General features: G+C 37.0%; 1 protein-coding gene across 5 annotated transcripts in view; it reads left to right on the top strand.

Moving 5' to 3' along the window:
- Positions 1-1951: 1951 nt before the first annotated feature.
- The window catches only part of LOC132119570 (mitogen-activated protein kinase kinase kinase kinase 3-like), a 74674-nt gene continuing 58361 nt past the window's right edge, over positions 1952-18264 (top strand). For 3 of the 5 annotated variants that reach the window (XM_059529643.1, XM_059529642.1, XM_059529640.1), the window contains exon 1: positions 1953-2232. In XM_059529643.1, coding sequence (XP_059385626.1) covers positions 2137-2232 — 96 coding nt within the window. In that variant the 5' untranslated portion in view covers positions 1953-2136. Of the gene's footprint in view, positions 2233-18264 lie in introns of all 5 variants that reach the window. The other 2 variants (XM_059529644.1, XM_059529641.1) reach the window with 2 other exon arrangements.

Here is an 18264-nt window from a genome sequence, read left to right as displayed (position 1 = left end):
TAAGAAATTAAAAATATTATGCTTTTATGAAGGTAAACTAAATTGTAATGTAACAAAAAATGTTAACGTTATCTTTATTTAATTGAATTGGTTCTGTGAACACAAAAACTCCTTGTCAAGTGACTTGATTAATAATGTTATAGTAACTTCGAAGATTAAGTCAGTATCTTCAGTTAAAATAACCAGTCACTTAACAGTTACTTAAAAAAAGGATGTTTCTTTAACTCATAATTATTATTTATTATATTAACTTATCTGGTTTGACAGTATAGAGTACCTTTAAAAATCAATTTCTACTCCTTATACAAAAAGTTTGTTTTTTAACTTTTGAAAATGTAATGAAAAATATTTCCCTTACTTGGGAGTATTCGGCTTTACTATTTTATTTATTTTATATTTTATATTTAAAAGGTTTTTATAATCCATTAGACCTGAACAAAAGCAACTTTTCATAACAAGGTCAAAATATATTCATATGCAAACATTTGTACATTTATATGCATCTATTTGCATTAATGTCAGACTGATATATATGGATCAGGGTAACATTTGGTAATTTTACATAATGTATTGTAAAAACGTTTTTATAACAAAGGTCAAAATATATAAGCTTTATATGCATTTCTGCTATATGAATCAGTCCAAAGTTTGGTTATTTTACATAATGTAGTGCACATTTTCTCTTTATATATATATATATATATATATATATATTTATTTATATAAAATAAACATTCAATAATAATAATAATAATAATATACATAATAGATATTAAATAAAAAATAAAATATTACACGGTAGATAGAGCCGTCTATCATCTACTGTATGTAAAACCAATTATAATTTTAAAATAAATATTAAGAAACTGATAACTAGTTGAGTAGAAAAAAATGGTGTAGAAAATATGAGGATTTCAAAATGAATGGTCATTGCATAAAAACCTGAACAATAGACTTGAAAACACATCTAGAACAGCCAGGAAATAATACTTCTCTAAGCTGTACAGGACAACAGTACGTGCGTTGGGATGTTTGATAACTGCCGTCATGCTGAGACCTTGATCTGTGCCAGTACATGCTTTAATAATCAGTCAATAAACTGCATCCTGGATGTGTGCCTGGCATTTGAGAAATAAATTAGACTGAATAGTCCTGGCTCATAAAACCTTCATAACAACCACATGGTGTAAGTATTCAGAAGCTCACTCTTGGCACACACTCCTCTGTGATTCGGAAATAAATAGCGCTGAATCACAATCCTGTCTGAGCTGCAAGAGAAGAAGATGGAGGAAGACGTATGAGACTGTTTTGTAAGTCACAACCGCATGGAGAATCCTGACAACTGTTATTTTGTCAACTGTCTGTGATTTGTCACATTATGAGAGATATATGTGAGAAAACAGACCTTAAACTGCCTTGTTTAACTCCTAAAATGAAGAAAATGTATGTAGAAAATCACAAACAATCACTGTTATCATTACATAGAAACCATAAAAATAACATTAAAAGAAAGAAAGAAAAACCTGTGATTTAACAGTGAAGGAACATTTCTGTACATTTCTGTATAGTCAGTGACCGAGCTAAACTTCTGCTTTTAATGTGATATGTTAAATTAAGTCAAGCTAAAACATTGTCATAAATTATTTGAAATAGGCTACAGATTATAAATGTATATGGTCAATCAATAGAGTACATTTTTTTAATGAAAAGTTCACTCTGCACTGTCTAATATTAACATGTAGTCTATAAAATCAAAACAAAGTAGCCTATCAAACCAGTGTCACTCACCATATTCAAACTTCTAAACAAGAAAATTAATTAAGGAAAATGCCATTCTAATATATACTGTGAGAGTATTTCAGACACGAGTATTCATCAGAAGCAGGTTGGTCATCTGACCCAACCCATCCTCCTCCTCTCTTCATCCTCCCATTCCAGACATTCTCTCTCATTCACGCTACGAGCGCAGCGCATGCGCACTCAGCTCACGGGAAGCCATGTTAAAGTTAGTCAAGTACTGAGACTGAGATTCCCTTCTGACGCCGTATGTTTCTTTTTTTTCGGGTTTTCTCCTTTCGTCCGTGTCAGGGCCCCCAGCAAATCTATCACTGATAGTCAGAGGCCGGAGTCCCAACGATGAACTCTAGTTTCGATCTATCCAGGCGAAATCCACAAGAGGATTTCGAGCTTATCCAGAGAATAGGCAGCGGGACCTACGGGGATGTTTACAAGGTAAAAATGTGTTTTCTACAAACAAGGCCCATATTTTGGACCGTGCAGTCCATATGTAATGGGCCCGATCTTTATAATAAAACCGGAGTGAAGCATATGGGAATTTAAATGTTCTAGATCTGCAGGCATAAAGATTATACTTCTCTAAACTGGATTGGTACACTGATCACTTAAAGGTGCCCTCAGTCATTTTTTTTTACGAATATATATATATATATATTTACATTTACAGTCAACTAATTGAATGGCACTATGAAGAAATATAATTAAAATACATTAAAATAATATGAAGACTAAAGATCAGTCAGTCTTCTTGTAAAAGCTGTATTATTCTAGATGGAGTGGGTCCCTCATGGGCACTGCCATGTTGACATCACATGACCGGACCTGTCATGCATTTTTTGCAGTTACTACTACAAATTAAATACAAAAATAATGTATTTACTTTATATTGTGCTTTAGGAAATGCTGACTGGACAATAAAATTAACAGACAAACAGGCCAAAATAGCAATGCAGCTTGATGTATAAACACTGTATAAAAAAAAAGGAATCCAACAATGTCCACTATGTGTCTAGCCTATTGAAAAACATAGATGAAAAGGAACAAACAAAAGCTAAACAAGAATTACTATGCAGATAGTGAACAAACTTCATCCAGGCCAATGGGTGTCAGTATAAAGCACCTAATTTACTGCTACTGTTGTAACAAATAAGACCAAAAACATAGGCTGCGTCAGAAATATGTATAGCTTCTAAATTAGTAGATGAACAGCAGTATGTCCGAGTTCATAGTATTCATAAAACATTAGGTCGGAAAGTACTCTGATTTTGTCCTATGTGAATTTCAGTGAAGTGACGCAACTGTAAGTCACATTACAGTGCCAATATGGTGGATGTAGTATGTCCAGATTTCCTTTCTTATTACATATAGAACATAGGCCTACTTTTTAACGTTATTTTTAAAGCAATATCTTTGTAGATATTATGCATATTCGGACACAGCTTTATTGAGTGCATCTTTAGCCCAAATCATTTTAACGTTTGTCCCTCTGTTAATTTAACAATGGTTGTTCATTCAGCATTTACTGACCGTCGTTTTGTTCTAAAACTGAGTTGCTTTCTTTATTCTTTGAAAACAGAAAAAAAGAGACATTTAGCAAAATTACACTCTCAATCATCGTTCTTTTGAAAACGAAAATGAATGGGGACTGAGGCTTTCAATCTTCCTTAACCAATGACGATAGAGGTTTCAATTTTGTATGAATTTTTACATTTAAAAAACACAGAAATAGCATCAAAACACTGATCTGTCAAACTCTGTAAACATTATGCGGTTAAGACACACTCAGTTGTACTCTACAGCCTTTCATTGCAATATATTACACATTTTACATGACTTTATGTCAACTACATTCCAAGCACTTCAGAATGAGTATAATTGAATAACATTATTGTGTGGTTTTGTTTCAGTGGCGCTCCCATGAGTTGTTGCAAAATTGTGCAAGACATGACAAATATTTGAGGAAGGCCTTGTGATATCACTGCTTAAGTCTGTGGTTGTCACTGAAACTAACACAAGCACTGCAGAAAGATCTGTTTGGTGACAGCTGACCAGTTGGTCAGTGATGCTGTTGTCCAGAGCGTTTAACTTGAAAGATGTTACAAGTGGTGTGAAATGTGCTGGATTATCTGCGGCTTTATCCGAGTGTGGTTTAAGCAGTGTCACCCTGCAAGACTTTCTTTCCCCTGTCAGTCAACGGTTGCACATGGCCAACTCTTTATGTTTTAAGACCTAATGAATGGTATTTAGTCTGCATCTTCAAGAAAAGCATGTCGACTCATACTTCATTTGTTAGAAGAATAAAATTGCTTCATCTGATAGAGCGTGTTGTAGGATTATGTAAAAGATAAGTAAATTCTGTTTATGCTGATTGGAAGGGTTATAGATAACAGATAATAGATTGTTAGCTACTGTCTGGTTTAACAGTATTGAGTGCAGTTTAGCTACACAGTTATTTACAGTCTTTGGATGTTTTTCTTTGATAAGCAACTGTAATGAAGGTAACCAAATATTGTAGATTGCAGGAGACGGTGTTTGAGAAACCCATATTGATTGACCGCTATTCTGAATATTGGTGTGTATGTGGGCTCTTCAGTGTTTGCGGTGGTCTACTGTAATTAATGCTGTTTTTTATTGAGTCTGTCATGCAGTATTTCATGTTTAGGAAGTTGTGATCAGAATTTGTGTGTTTTTTTTTAAGGTGTTTGCGACAGATTTGAATGAACTCTTAATTGCTTTTATTGGTGCATTTAGTGGCATATGAGTGTATAATATGTATATAAATAAATGTCAACTTTTATTAGACTCCGGATAATGATGGGGATAAAATATAATAATTTATCATATAATGTGCAGATGTTTAAGGCTTCTGATAAAGTCTGGAAATTGTCCTCATGAACAATCATGAACAAAAAAATGCATAAATTAACAATCTAAATTATTGATTTTATTGTGAACAATTGTGTTTTTGATCTTCCAATGAAAATGACTTCTTTCCAGTGGCGTTTTTTAAGACTTTCATTCATTTTAACTTTAAAGGGATAATTCACCCAAAAATTTAAATTCTGTCATCATTTATTCACCCATTTATTCCAAACATGTACAACTTTCTTTCTTCTGTGGATTTCCATTCTTTTGTAGAACACACATGCACAAAATGTTTTGGAATATTTTTAACTACTTTTATTTTTATTTTTTATTTTATTTTTAACTAAAGCCTGCCGTATCATGGGTAAGGATATGACTAATTACCCATCATGATCACTTTATATTGGATTTGTGTCAAGCCTGGGTGGGGCTATTTTGATAGTTCTGTGGCCTGCCTGTATTTGAGTGGTTTTGTATTGATTCCATTTATGTCTAAAGTCTGAGGAATCGCCAGTGAGTGATGGAAAGATGTGTATGCGTGAGGACAAAAGCAAGAGGGAGAACCTCATCGGTTAAAGAATGAATGCAAGTCTTCACTGTGGCGTGAGGTGTAATGCATTGTGATTGAGCTGAGCCAGAATTGACTGCTTCTCTTTCAGAAGGTTGCTGTGCAAAGACGATTGTGTAAGCAAATCTCTCCCACGACACTGCGTGTTTGTGGCTTCTAATGTGTTTTTCCTGGCCCCCTTTAGAGACAGATTTCTTTCTCTAGTCGGAAGTTTGGCTTCTCACTGCATGGTCAGGTCAGGCTAAACAGTAGTTGTGAATGCAGGTTGATTTCAGTCCAGACACTCAAATGCATTGGCTAGTACAAAACAGTAGATGTTAGTTCTTGTCAGCAGAACACATTTTTTTTTTATTTCTAGTTCGAGAGGTTTGATTTCACTTATGTTTTGATAAATGAACAACTTTAACATTGTTAGATGCACATAATTTGATGAAGTCAAGTTATATTAGTTTGCAGTTTTCCTTTGAAGTGAGATTTTTTTTTAGATCTATTCAAGAAACATACGTCCCAGGCCTTGGGTTGATCTGACTGGAGGCTTTTATTGTGGATTAAAGTCACAATTCTTCTAGGGCTGCAACTAACGATTATTTTGATAATCGATTAATCTGTCGATTATTTTTACGATTAATCGATTAATCGGTTTATGTGCTTATATTTTAGTTTTTTCCATTTTTCCCCCAAGTAAATTATTAATAAAGGGTCTTTATCCTTCAGCATAGATTTTTAAGAGATTTTAACCATTTTGCATTGTCATATCCTCATTAAAAATATACCTGGAGTTGTTTTATTGTGTTAGTAATCCTTTGTCGAACTCTTCTGCAATCAAAACACTGACCCATACTCTAGCAAATTTCACAAGGAGATATCAAATAATGTTTTCACCATGGCAGTCCTTAGAGCTCCTAAAGTAGTTTAACATCCCGGACAAAGCTTATTAAGGAATCTTTCAGAACATATTTTCACGAAGAATAAGGATAAAACAGAATAAAATTGCAGTGCATTGTATTTTATTATTTACTGGGAAACAGCTTTATAGCTTTTGCTGTGAAATTGTAAACAATCCTTCGAAAAAAGTGCCAATGGCATGAAACCTGAATGGAACTCACAATTTAAAGTAAAATCCATCAGAAGGTTGTCCAGAAAAAAAAATTGGACACACACAAAAAACCTGCTGTGTGAAAAAGAGCAGTGAATACTTAGAAAAAAAAAGTGCATTTCAAATATCTTTAAACATTTACCTCTCTCATTCAGTCATAATTAGGCTGCACGACTGAATTTTGAACTGGTAAACGACAAACTGATCACAGAACATGTTTGTAAAGCTTTAAATGTTAACTGTTAAAAAGCAATGTTATCAGCTTTTACGACTAAACATTTGCAAACAACATTGTACTGGAGAATCTGCACAAATGAAAGTCTTAGGGGCCGTTCACATATCGCGCCTAAAAACGCGTGGAAAACGCTAGGTGCACCGCTTTCTCCTCCTTTACAAAGCACTCGGGCAGAAGCGCCCCTGAGGCGTCTGCCTTTGCTAAGCAACCATGACGTGCTTTCTCCTTGAAGACGCGGAAATTTCAGCAAAGAATAAATGGATTTGCAGCTCAAAAAATCGCTTGCAGTAGCTCTGCTACTAAATTTATTTCAAAATGGAAATCCATATACAACTATGATCAGCTGTTCCTTTCATTTTGACTGAGCTTTTAACGTTGTTACGGGAAAGGATGAAGCTGATTGGTTAGTTCTTGTCACATGACCCGCGATGCGCTTGCTGCATTCTGAAAAGTTGAGATGTTTTTTAACTCGATGCGGTGCGGTGTTGGAAATAACGAACTTGAGCGCGCAAAAGACGCGATATGTGAACGTCCCCTTAAACAGTTCAGTAGTGCAGAGTTTACAGGTTACTCTTCTTTTTTGAAGGCTCAAAGTAAAATACTCCCACATCCTGCTGAATGCTGCAGAGACCATAGACATGTACAGAAAGGCTTTCTATACATGTCTATGGCAGAGACGCTGTTCGGGAAGCACGTGACATAAAACGAGGCCAGCTATTGGCTATTCGCTACTTCTCTTGCTGTACTGGCTGAGTAAAACCTCCGGTGGCTCATTACTGCCACACTTTGGTCACCGCAGATTTGAAATATGCACGAAATGAGACGCTTACGGCAAATAAAAGTTATTTAGCAACGAATCGATGACTAAATTAGTTGACAACTATTTTAATAATCGATTTTAATCGATTAAATCGATTCGTTGTTTCAGCTCTAAATTCTTCTTTTATTCGGTTAATCTTTTTTCTATTTCACAACCAGGAAGTTTTGTGTTGCCCTTAAAGACAAAAACCAGTCATCCTGTCAGTCCTGATTGCAGTGACACCTTCAGTCAAACAGATTACACAGGAAGATGGTTCTCCAAGGAGCCTGCATTGTGCATTTGTGAAAACATTCTAACAGGATGAAATTCAAGACGATAGAGTTTCTGTGATTATGTGTGCCCTATGTGCGTAGACCTGCTGTGCAGCTGATGTGAGGGCATTTCTGAATTGACTTTGTCGGGAAAAAATGATCATTAATTATTCACCTGTTTCAACAGCTGGGCACTGCTCCATCCTGAAATAGTATCATGCTTCAGAGATTGGTATCGGCCAGTTTAGGGACAAACACACAATCCCTGACTTTCAATAGTCCTGACTATTTAAATATACTCCGATAAATAAGATATATCTAGAATTAACTGGAACAATCAGATCTAATATTGATTTATCGCATGGAAATGAATTGAACCGTGTAAACCGTGTAAATTAGGGGTGTGCACGGATAGTCGAACATTTGAATATTCGATCTGCTCTAATTATTCGATAAATAAAAATGATATTCGAATTTCGCAAAAAAAAAAAAAAAAAAGTTCACAATAAAACCTAATTTGGTCACTTTCTGTGATTCTCCATGGCATATTTGAAGATATGTGCAAGCAAAAAATAATTAATGAATGAATAAGGGGCCATCCACATATTGCGCCTAAAAACGCGTGGAAAACGCTAGGCGCGCTGCTTTCACCTTCTTTCCAAAGGGCTTGCGGCATTCTCAAAAGTTGAGATGTTTTTAACTCGATGCAGTGTGGACTCGCCTGGAAAAAACGGGCGCATCGCGACCGCGTCGCTTCCATTATGAGCGCGCATACTGTGCACCTACATTGGAAATAACGAACTTGAGCGTGCAAAAGACGCGATATGTGAACGGCCCCTGAAAACTGCGGTCTTCTACAGTACTTCAAATGTGCCGTGGAGAATCACAGAAAGTGACCGAATTCAAGAACATTGTTTCGCCATCTCTCAAGCGACGAATAAACACCACTAACTCGGAGAATGCAGGGAAAACTCCTCTTCTCATGTCTGGCCTAGGCACTCGGCACAAACATCTCAGGTTTCTCGATGAAAACATGAGAGAAGTAAGAAAAAAATGCGGATGCAGCCGTCGTCACCAACGATGAAGAGGATGCAAAACACGATGTGTAATGTTCAAGCTTATTGTATGTAAGCTTGTTCAAAATGATGGAAACAATAAATGTTGCTGAAAAATAAGGTCTGTCTCATTAAAATTAATTTAAATAAACGAATATTCGAATATTTGTTTTTTGTGAGCTCAAATATTCAAATGTGATATTTGCGGAAAACGCCCATCCCTATTTAAAATATAGCCTAATAATTTCTTATGACAAGGCTTCATTTTCAGCAGTCATTATTCCAGTCTTTATTGTCATCTGAAATGAAATTTTTTTCGGTGAACAAAAAGCATTTCTATTTCTTTTTAATCAGTTGTGCTGCTTAATTTTTTTGGTGCAAAGCATGATACTAGAGCCCGACCGATATATCGGCCGGCCGATATTATCGGCCGATAGGAGCTAATTGCATTTAAATCGGCATCGGCGTTTATAACGGCCAATGAAACATGAGAAACAGAGTCTCATGCTTCACTCATGTTATGAGTGTTGCAAAGTTTGCCCACCAGAGGGAGCTCTGCAACTCCCCAGTTGACAACAGCGCCAGAAATCCACTACAGAAGAAAGCTATCAGCCAAGCCACAGGAGGTGCACTCTTTTGACGGTGAGTCTGTCGTTCGTCATGTGAAATGATTGTAGATTTAGTTCATACACTGTATATAAAAACAGTGTGGTAGTTCTAGCTAACGGTCCTATCATTATCACTTCTAAATATTCTGTAACATCACTTACAGCCGCTAATGCATTGCTATATTAGATTAGCAACAAAGCTAATACCATGTTTATCAGTGGAAGAGCGCGAACGTTAATAAGAGGTCAAACTATAACGTTAGCGTTTAACTTATTCTAAATATATATGCAGATAATATATCTAAATATATCTGCACATTATGACCGCGTAACTGTGGCAGGGGGCCGCGTGTAGTCAATGACTAGAAGTTATGTACAGCGTGCCTCGAAAAAACAACAACTGTTACGTTACTCTAACGCTAATATAGCTTCCTTTTTTAGCAAGCCCCTTAAATGCTTGCTATTAACTTGTTTGAAGGTGGTTCTTCTTAAAATTGACAGCGGTGTGTTCATGACACTAACGTTAACCATTCAACTTCGAATTGATTCCGTAATCTTCCGGTAACAGTAGGCTAACTTTACGTTCGCCAGCGCATGACGATGTTTTGATTCAGACTGCACAAAGAGAAGAGAAGATGTACGGGTCCGTTGTGAATGTGTCTGTGAGACCAAATATAGTGTAGTTACAGTAACTACAGTAGGTGCGTCAGAAATGATTAAACCAGAGGGGACATGTAAATAAATGTGAGCTGAACAAGCGCTTTTTTCTTTTTTACATATTGTTTCAAAGCAACTTTACAGACATAACAGGAAAATGTTGTAATAATATTGTTAAATATAAGTAGGTAATAGGTCATACCTATTGCTTGAAAAATAAAAAAATATATATATTTCTAATTTTTGCCTATGTAGGAGATCCCTGTTTATTATTATTATAATTCTAATGATGACATGAGTAATGATACATGGTGATATTATTAATACACATGCTTATTCTTTCTCTGTCTCTCTTTCTGCCTACAGATGGCTGAAAAGGGTGAATGCTATAGCAGCAAAGTGTGGGACTACTTCTGCAAATACTTTAACTTTAGTATTATAATTTATTTACAGTACACACACAGACTGTTAAAATCAGCTTCAACTGGAAGAAAGTAAAAGTGTTAAATGTTTAAAACCAGACTGTTTTTTGATCATTAAAAAAATATATACTTTTGATGTGCAATTGTTTATTAATTGAGACTGTAATCTAAGGCTTTTTTTTTAACATAATCCCTTCTGGAAAATGGTTTATACAGCCCACATACATAGAACAGGCAGATATTTTGCTATTGAATGTTGTGTAAGTGCAGTTTATAGGAAATGGGTCTAATATCCAGTTTATTTTCAAAATCAAAATATCGGCTTATAAATCGGCCCTTTTCGAGTTAATATCGGCATCGGAATCGGCCCCAAAAAATCCATATCGGTCGGGCTCTACATGATACATTTTTTTATTCATCATTATATGATGAATATAAAGTAGAAAGAACAGCCTTGACATTTTTTTGTGACTTAACTGTCACTTTTGCATATTGAATGAATGCGAAATTATAATTTCAATTCCAGGTTTGTATATTTTCACTGGTAAATACAATTTATTATCTAATGACGGTAATCACTTTGCAGTAGTTTTACGCGATGCTGAAGTTAATGAACATGTTTGATTAAGGCAACGCATGTTTCATAATAAAGATATACTACTAGGGCTGTGCCATAGAGCACATAGAGCAGCTGTTACTACACAGCTGTTACTACACAGAGCCGTTGTTAACTGAGAAGATGCGCAAATAAACGCTGAAAATGAACGTGGATTTGCGCATCTTCTCAGTTAACAACGACTCTGTGTAGTAACAGCTGCTCTATGTGAAATCACGCACCTGATGGAATTTACCGCTGATTGGAGAACCGGCTTTACTGACGAGATGCGCATAACGATTGGCCGATTGTGATCGGAGCAGCCCTAAATACTACAGTGATATTTCATCTGTCTGTTATTGCAGTGGAAAGAATCGTGCTTTTTGGGGTTATTCATGGTCTGTTGAAAGTACCTTGTTTATGCTCTTACAATTCTAAATGTCATTGTTCGGTGTTCGATGGTTGAAGGGTGAATGGAATAATGTCATCTCATTGTACCCAGTTTACAAAACAAACGAAAAACAAATGTATTATTGCAATCATAAAACAAGCCTTTCAGTGATTGTTTACAGCAACGGAAGTTATACCCCATACCTAAATTTAAAAACTAACTTAATAAATTAATAAGCAGCAAATAGAGTTAAAAGGCATAGTTAATAGCTAGTTTATAGTAGGAATTAGTCCCCAAACTAAAGTGTGACCCAATATTCATATATCAAATATGAAATATTAATTTAAAGATTTTGGAAGTGCTTTGCTTTGGTCCGTTCCTCTTCCTCAAATAGCTTCTTTGATTGTCTATGAAGTATTTCCATGCCCTTTCTCTCTTGTATTTGTGACTGTGTGTTCATAGGGATGTCATGGCTAGATGGGCAACCAATAAATATTAGTTAGAGAAAGTCACAGATCTCAAACCTTCTCCCTGAGGAAACCTTGAAACACATCACAGGAGTCTCGCAACATACCCCAGCCATCACACATTCTTTCTTTCATCACTTTTTGCAGGAACTAGCTGTCAACACCTTTGCTTGCTCTCATGTGTTTTATGCCTTCATACCCTTTATAAATTCACAACAGACTGGATTACATGGTCTCTTTTAATAGAACGTCCTTGACATCTATAGCCTACTTTTAAGTGGCCTTGAGATTTCTCCATATTCTGGAGACTAGAGCATTTTCAACCTCGCCACATCCTTTCAGTGAGTAAGCAGAAATAAAGATCTGCATGATAGAGTGGTCAGCTGTTCTACAAATGCGGCCGTGGAGAGAAATTGTATTCTCCCATAGTGAGCATGAGTGACTATCTTTGTTTGGACAAGAATGTGATGTACTTAATTATGTTGGTAGGAGAATTACAGCTAGACTTATTAGACCGCTAATCACCCATGTTGTGATAACGATTCAAATGTGCACACTATATTGTTGATGGGAGACACAGAGGAGGCGGTCGTCTCAGTTGTACTGTAGTTTCATAATCATGCTTTAGCAAGCCCAGGCACGCTCCTGTCGGTGCGCACTAGAATTCTTGATGCATTATGTACTCTGCGTTTAACTGCAATACAGCATGAATAATGAATCCGATGAAATGTTTGATAACACCAGTGCAGGAAAGACATTACAGAGGAAAACGGGTTGTTTATCGGAGGTCATTGCCGCATTGGCACAGTAAATTGTTAATACAAGGCATCAAATTTGCCAGGCAGTGCAGAAAAAGATTGGCCTAGATTCGACTGGTTGGGGGCCAAGCTTGCAGTGATTTATCCACCTCTCTGTAATTACCTGACATTGCAGCAGCTCGCTGCCCCACTGCGTGCTGCACCTGTGCAGGTGGAGCGCTGGGGTGTTGCTCTGCGCCTCAGTGCTGCTGAGGAAAAAAGGGCATGGGAGAGTGTGCATTGGAAACTCAAAGGGTTACACTCAGGGAGGCTGGGTTTTAGAGGGATAGTTAGACCCAAAATTAAAAAGTTTTAGTTCAGTTCAATAACACAGTGCACAGTTCATTCATTATGAAGTTAAATTCAGCAGTAAGCTGAATATCTTTTAAATCCCAAGCAAACCAAAGGTGGCAGTGCTAAACTCCATCAGGTGACAGAAATGGAGAGGAAAAAAACATGGGAGAAACCAGGTTCAGTCCCAGGGTAATGTTGATAATAATGGTTACTGTGAGGTAGAGGTCTTCACGGGTCCAAAAATTCGAACCCGAACCCGAAAGAGACCTGTAATGTACTACACCGAACCGACCCGGACCCGTCTATTATTTCAAAAGCTGGACCCGGACCCGTGTAGATCCGAGAAATGCCTACCCGGACCCGACTCGGACCCTACTCGGACCCGTCTATTATTTGAAAGCTGGACCCGAACCCGCCGGGAAGACACAGACCCGACTGGACCCGATTGTCACATATTCCACCTTAAATTGCTATTACAAGTCAATAAACCTGTTGCGAAAAATACAACTTTTTTTCTAACCTAATTTAAGGAACCGTAGTTTCTCTTCCTTGTACCTGACTGTCTGTGATGCATTAAAATCCTCCGACAAGAAAGTTATCCATGTTATTCCTCTCGTTATTTAATGTCCGAGCTTAATCCACTCATTATTTCAGCCTCAAAAGTCCGCTTGATGTCACGGTAACGACTGCGCACATGTACATTCTGACTCAAGTTAACTCGCATAATAACTTCAACTGTTTGCCCTTTTGAACTATAATAACGATCGCTCGTGCAATGCCATGACCGCTGACCTTATATATTTGCTATCATCTCTGTGCTCTCTGCTCTGCGTCGAGTCTGAATCTGACCACTAAAACTTTAAGATTAAACGGTTCATTTATATTATTAAAATTTTTTTAGAAAATGTAAAGCGCGGTTTGTCCCTCACTGGTTGCCATAGAAACATGACACATGCTCGAGACTGCACATGCGTGCTAGCCGGATCAACCTGAAATATGCTTTTTAACGTAATCTGAGCGTCATCGAAAACATTCATGTGACAGTTCACCTCAGATCTTGTTGCTGATTTGAAATATATTAAATATGAGTGTGTCAAGTCTGGAAGCGTTATTACCGTGCATGCCCTTGCATTAACTCTTTCTTTCTAACTTTCTTTTTTTTGCTCACACTTTTCTTTTCCTAATTTTACAAGTTGCAAGTTACAAGAAACACAAGCAGTGTGTGATCACGGCCGGGTGTTCTCCGAGTCCGATAACTCCGATCGCACGAGTATTACACACAATGTTAAACAGTGACCCGACCCGGACCCGGCTGATCATTTAAAATATAGACCCGAACCTAAATGGGTCCAGGGTCGGGTCCCGGGTCGACGGGCCTCGGGTGCACTGTGAAGACCTCTACTGTGAGGCACTTACAATGAAGTGATTGGGGTCAGTTTTTTGACTGTTTAAAGGTGCTCTATGTATGTTTTTGACTCTACTAAAGATGCTTTCAGATACTTGTTTATCTGAAAAACAATGCTATAGTCAGTAGGGCTGGGATAAACGATTATTTTTTAAACGATTAATCTAGCGATTATTTTTTCGATGCATCGATTAATCTAACGATTAATTTTTTCGGACTGATTCGATTTCGATTATCTCCCCATTAATTGACTACTAACAATTTATACATGTTGATTTACATATCTGAATGAAAAAAACATGAATTCCTTAACATTGCAATATATGTTTATTGCTCTTAAAATTACAAAATAAAAGACTGACTAAGAATGCATTACTTTACAATTGTATAGAGCATAGCATTCAATAAAACCTTGAAGCCTTGAAAACACATAGCTTACTGAAACAAGCTTACTGAACACATAGGGCCTAGCTTACTGAAAAAAAGTTCTTCTTTCAGATGAAAATAACAACAACTTGATGTCTAGCATTCAATAAAAAAGTTCACCCAAAATACTTGTTTAGAGCAATTGAAAGAATACAGTAACCAATGTAAACTTTAGGGCTTTAAGCTAATACACAGAGTGCTTTTCCAAAATAAAAAAAAAAAATTTAACAGTGGGAGCCAGCAGCCTGTCATGGAGAAAAAAAAATCTCCGATTGCTCCACGTGAAACTTTGGTGTTCCGCCCAAATCGTGTCTAATGATTTTGGTTAATATTCACGAGGGGTGGGGGAAGAGAGAGAGAGAGCGCTCGTGTAGTTTGAAGACTGTGAGTGAAACTGCGCGTGAAACTTTGGTGTTTCGCCCTTTTTCTATAAGCGCTTGTGTTGTTTGAAGACTGTGAGTGCGCGCGCAGCCGGGGCTCTCTCTCGTACGCGCTCTGTCACTGTCACTCACCGATCAAATAAGGCTTTGACACCCGCCAAAAAAAAAGATCAATGCAGAAAAACCCCTGGATTGGTTATATAACGTTGGACAGAATGTTGATCCGGCCATCGCGTATATTCAGCGCACATAAGGTAAACGTTTTGCAAACGTTTTTTAGATAAATAAAAACAGGTCGACGAATCGATGCGCATATTTTGCATCGACGTATTTTTTGCGTCAACGTCATCGATGACCTCGACGCGTTGTCCCAGCCCTAATAGTCAGTTATTCTCCTTAGAAAATGTGCGTTCCGGGCCAGAATGTCAGTCTCTGATTTGGTTTGTGAAACCTGCCCACTGCCAGTTTACCCAATTGTATTTCGGCTCCCCGGGTTGCCAGTTGACAAAAAAACTGCGTATTTAATTTAATTCATCGTCAAGTGCGTTTTTCTTGTTGGTGTCGTCAAACTGGCAACCTCCGTGTGCAAAGTATGTGGAGGAGGGGCTGATGAAAAAAAACACTCTCCAATATTTTGAATTTGGACTGCAATACATAGTTCAACCACTCAGTGTCAATCCTACAGCACCTTTAAAGGCCGGATGTGAAGCGCATAGTTTTATAAACACATTAGTTACATTAGTTCTACAGTTTAGGTGATTGTCTTCAGAATTTTTTTTTTGTTATACTGGTTTAAAGTCTCTTCACATCTCGATAGCAATCATTAAGCTAAGTGGTTTAAATTTATTTATCTGTATTTATATATTCTGTGAAAGGCGTAGGACCAAGAAATGTGCGTACAATCAAAACGATCAGTCTGATACTTTAAATAGCTTTCCTACCTGCCTGTCAACGTATATATCTGCATTCCTCTGCACACATTGTTCACGCAGACAGAATACGTCATTAGCGCATTTACGTACGCTGTGCAGACCGAGCTAGAATGGCAGACAAACATCAACAACCCAGTCTTCCTTCCTGGTATTGTAGTACTTTTAAAGTTTTATCGCTGGTTAATGACACATGATGTTGCCCAGTGGTTCCCAATTCCAGTGCTCACGCACATATTTTGCATGTCTCACTTAACACACCCGATTCAGATGACCAACTCGAGCTACATGAATTAACTGTGTTCCGATTGATATGATCCCTACACCATGTTCATTGCTCCCTACTCCCTGAGCAGGGGTTTACTTCACTTCAGAACATGGACTGGAATTGGGAAACGATGATGTAGCCTATTGTAGTAATGTTGTATCTGGTATTCTGGTCTTTAAGAATAATTGCGTTCAGGGGGCGTGGCTTTGGACGGCGATTGTAGAGAGGGTGGAATGTTCACTTTCAGTGCTATCAGGCTAATGTTAGCTTTTTCCAAGATCTCCTATTGCACCTTTAAAGCATGCAATATTTGAGCTGAAAAGTTGCTCTTTTCGTTTTCACGGTGGTTTTAGGTTTTTAGGCGTTACGTTGTCATGACAACAAATAGGGCTGAAAGATTAATTGAAATAATTGCAATTAGTGCTATGATTAAATCACAAATGCTGTAATTTGATTGAATATTTGTGCAGCAGCACTGTGTTCATTTACACACTTGGAACTCATGTGTTTGTTCTGCTTGTATGTTATTTTTTTGTTTACTAATAATAAAAAGTTATTGCTATTTAACAAATATATCAAATAATACATTTATTTTATTTATTTTTATTTATTGATATATAACCATAAAATGTTTAGTCAAATTGTGCTGTCCTACAAAAAGCACAGTAAACCCACTGACTTATAAAAATAAATATATAAATAAATAAACGGATGTCAGCATGCATCATCTTGTGGCTATACTTCTGAAACAGTGAGTATCAGAAACAGTGAGTATCAGTGTTCTGAATTGTAGGTGTCTTCCAGATTTTTTGCTTGATATAAAGAAAAGCAGTGTTGTCGATTGAGCTTAACTTGTGCTGAACCCTGAATATTCCTTTTACTGTGTAGAGCAACAGCCCATTACCACAATCCTATTCTTTTCTGAAAGCAAAAAAAGTGTGAAAAGTCAAAGCGGTCAGGATGTCACAATTTTATGCACTTTTTTTATCCCACACTTTCATAATCATCAGATACGGTCATGCTGTTGTTGGTTGGTTGGTTCCCACGATCCTTGGCTTTCACCTTTCTTTGGCTGGTGGCGGGGTCATTATATAGGATCATTACCATATTATTTTAAACCACAACAGACAATATGATTTGCCTGATTACATGGCGAGGTATTGACCACTGGGCCTGGATGCTTGATGAAGTTATTGATCAACACTAATCTGCATCCCCTCACCACATAGAAATAAGCTGATTATCCTGGAAAGGAATTATACTTAGCTTTTCAACCAGATTTTTTTGCTTATTAATCATGCTTTGTTCTAATTAAAACCTTTAAACAGCTTGTGAGTTACAGAAAAATTTTAACCAAAACTGAATGCTATGTCATTTCTTCAGATTTTTGTCATCACACAAAGCTATCACATTGATTTCAGAAGAGTTGCAATATAGTGCATGAATCATATGGACTATGTTTATTATAGTTTTATGGTATTTTATTATGGTGTCTAAGTGTCCGTTAATTGTAACCGCATGGAGACGTGCATTTCATTAAAAAGTTTCATTTTGTCTTTGTTTGTTTCTTGATAACATTCTTTAATTGTATATTTAGCTGTGTTTTGTACTGATGTTTCAAAGCAAGGATGTGATGTAATGTGCTGATATGACCCAACACTACATGCATCTCATACATGTCAATGTGACATAAGGACCGCTCTGTGTTTATAATATAGGTTAAATTTCAGTGCCTCATATCTTTGAGCTGAAAGGATTCAGCATGTGGGCTTCCTTCAAAGCTGTTTGCAATAGGAATTTGAATATATGGCGGAGAATCATCAGCCTTCTGGAGGGGAGCTTTCAGTTGTGTTTTAACATTTTTGACATCTTGCACAATCCTGGCAAAGCTGTATTGCTCCTGCCATTTTCGCATTAGTTATGGGGTATGTCTCTGTG

This window comes from Carassius carassius, chromosome 38 (assembly GCF_963082965.1).
Source record: "Carassius carassius chromosome 38, fCarCar2.1, whole genome shotgun sequence".
Lineage (NCBI taxonomy): Eukaryota > Metazoa > Chordata > Actinopteri > Cypriniformes > Cyprinidae > Carassius > Carassius carassius.
Note: the sequence above shows the minus strand (reverse complement) of the source record. Positions and strands in the feature narration are given on the sequence as shown.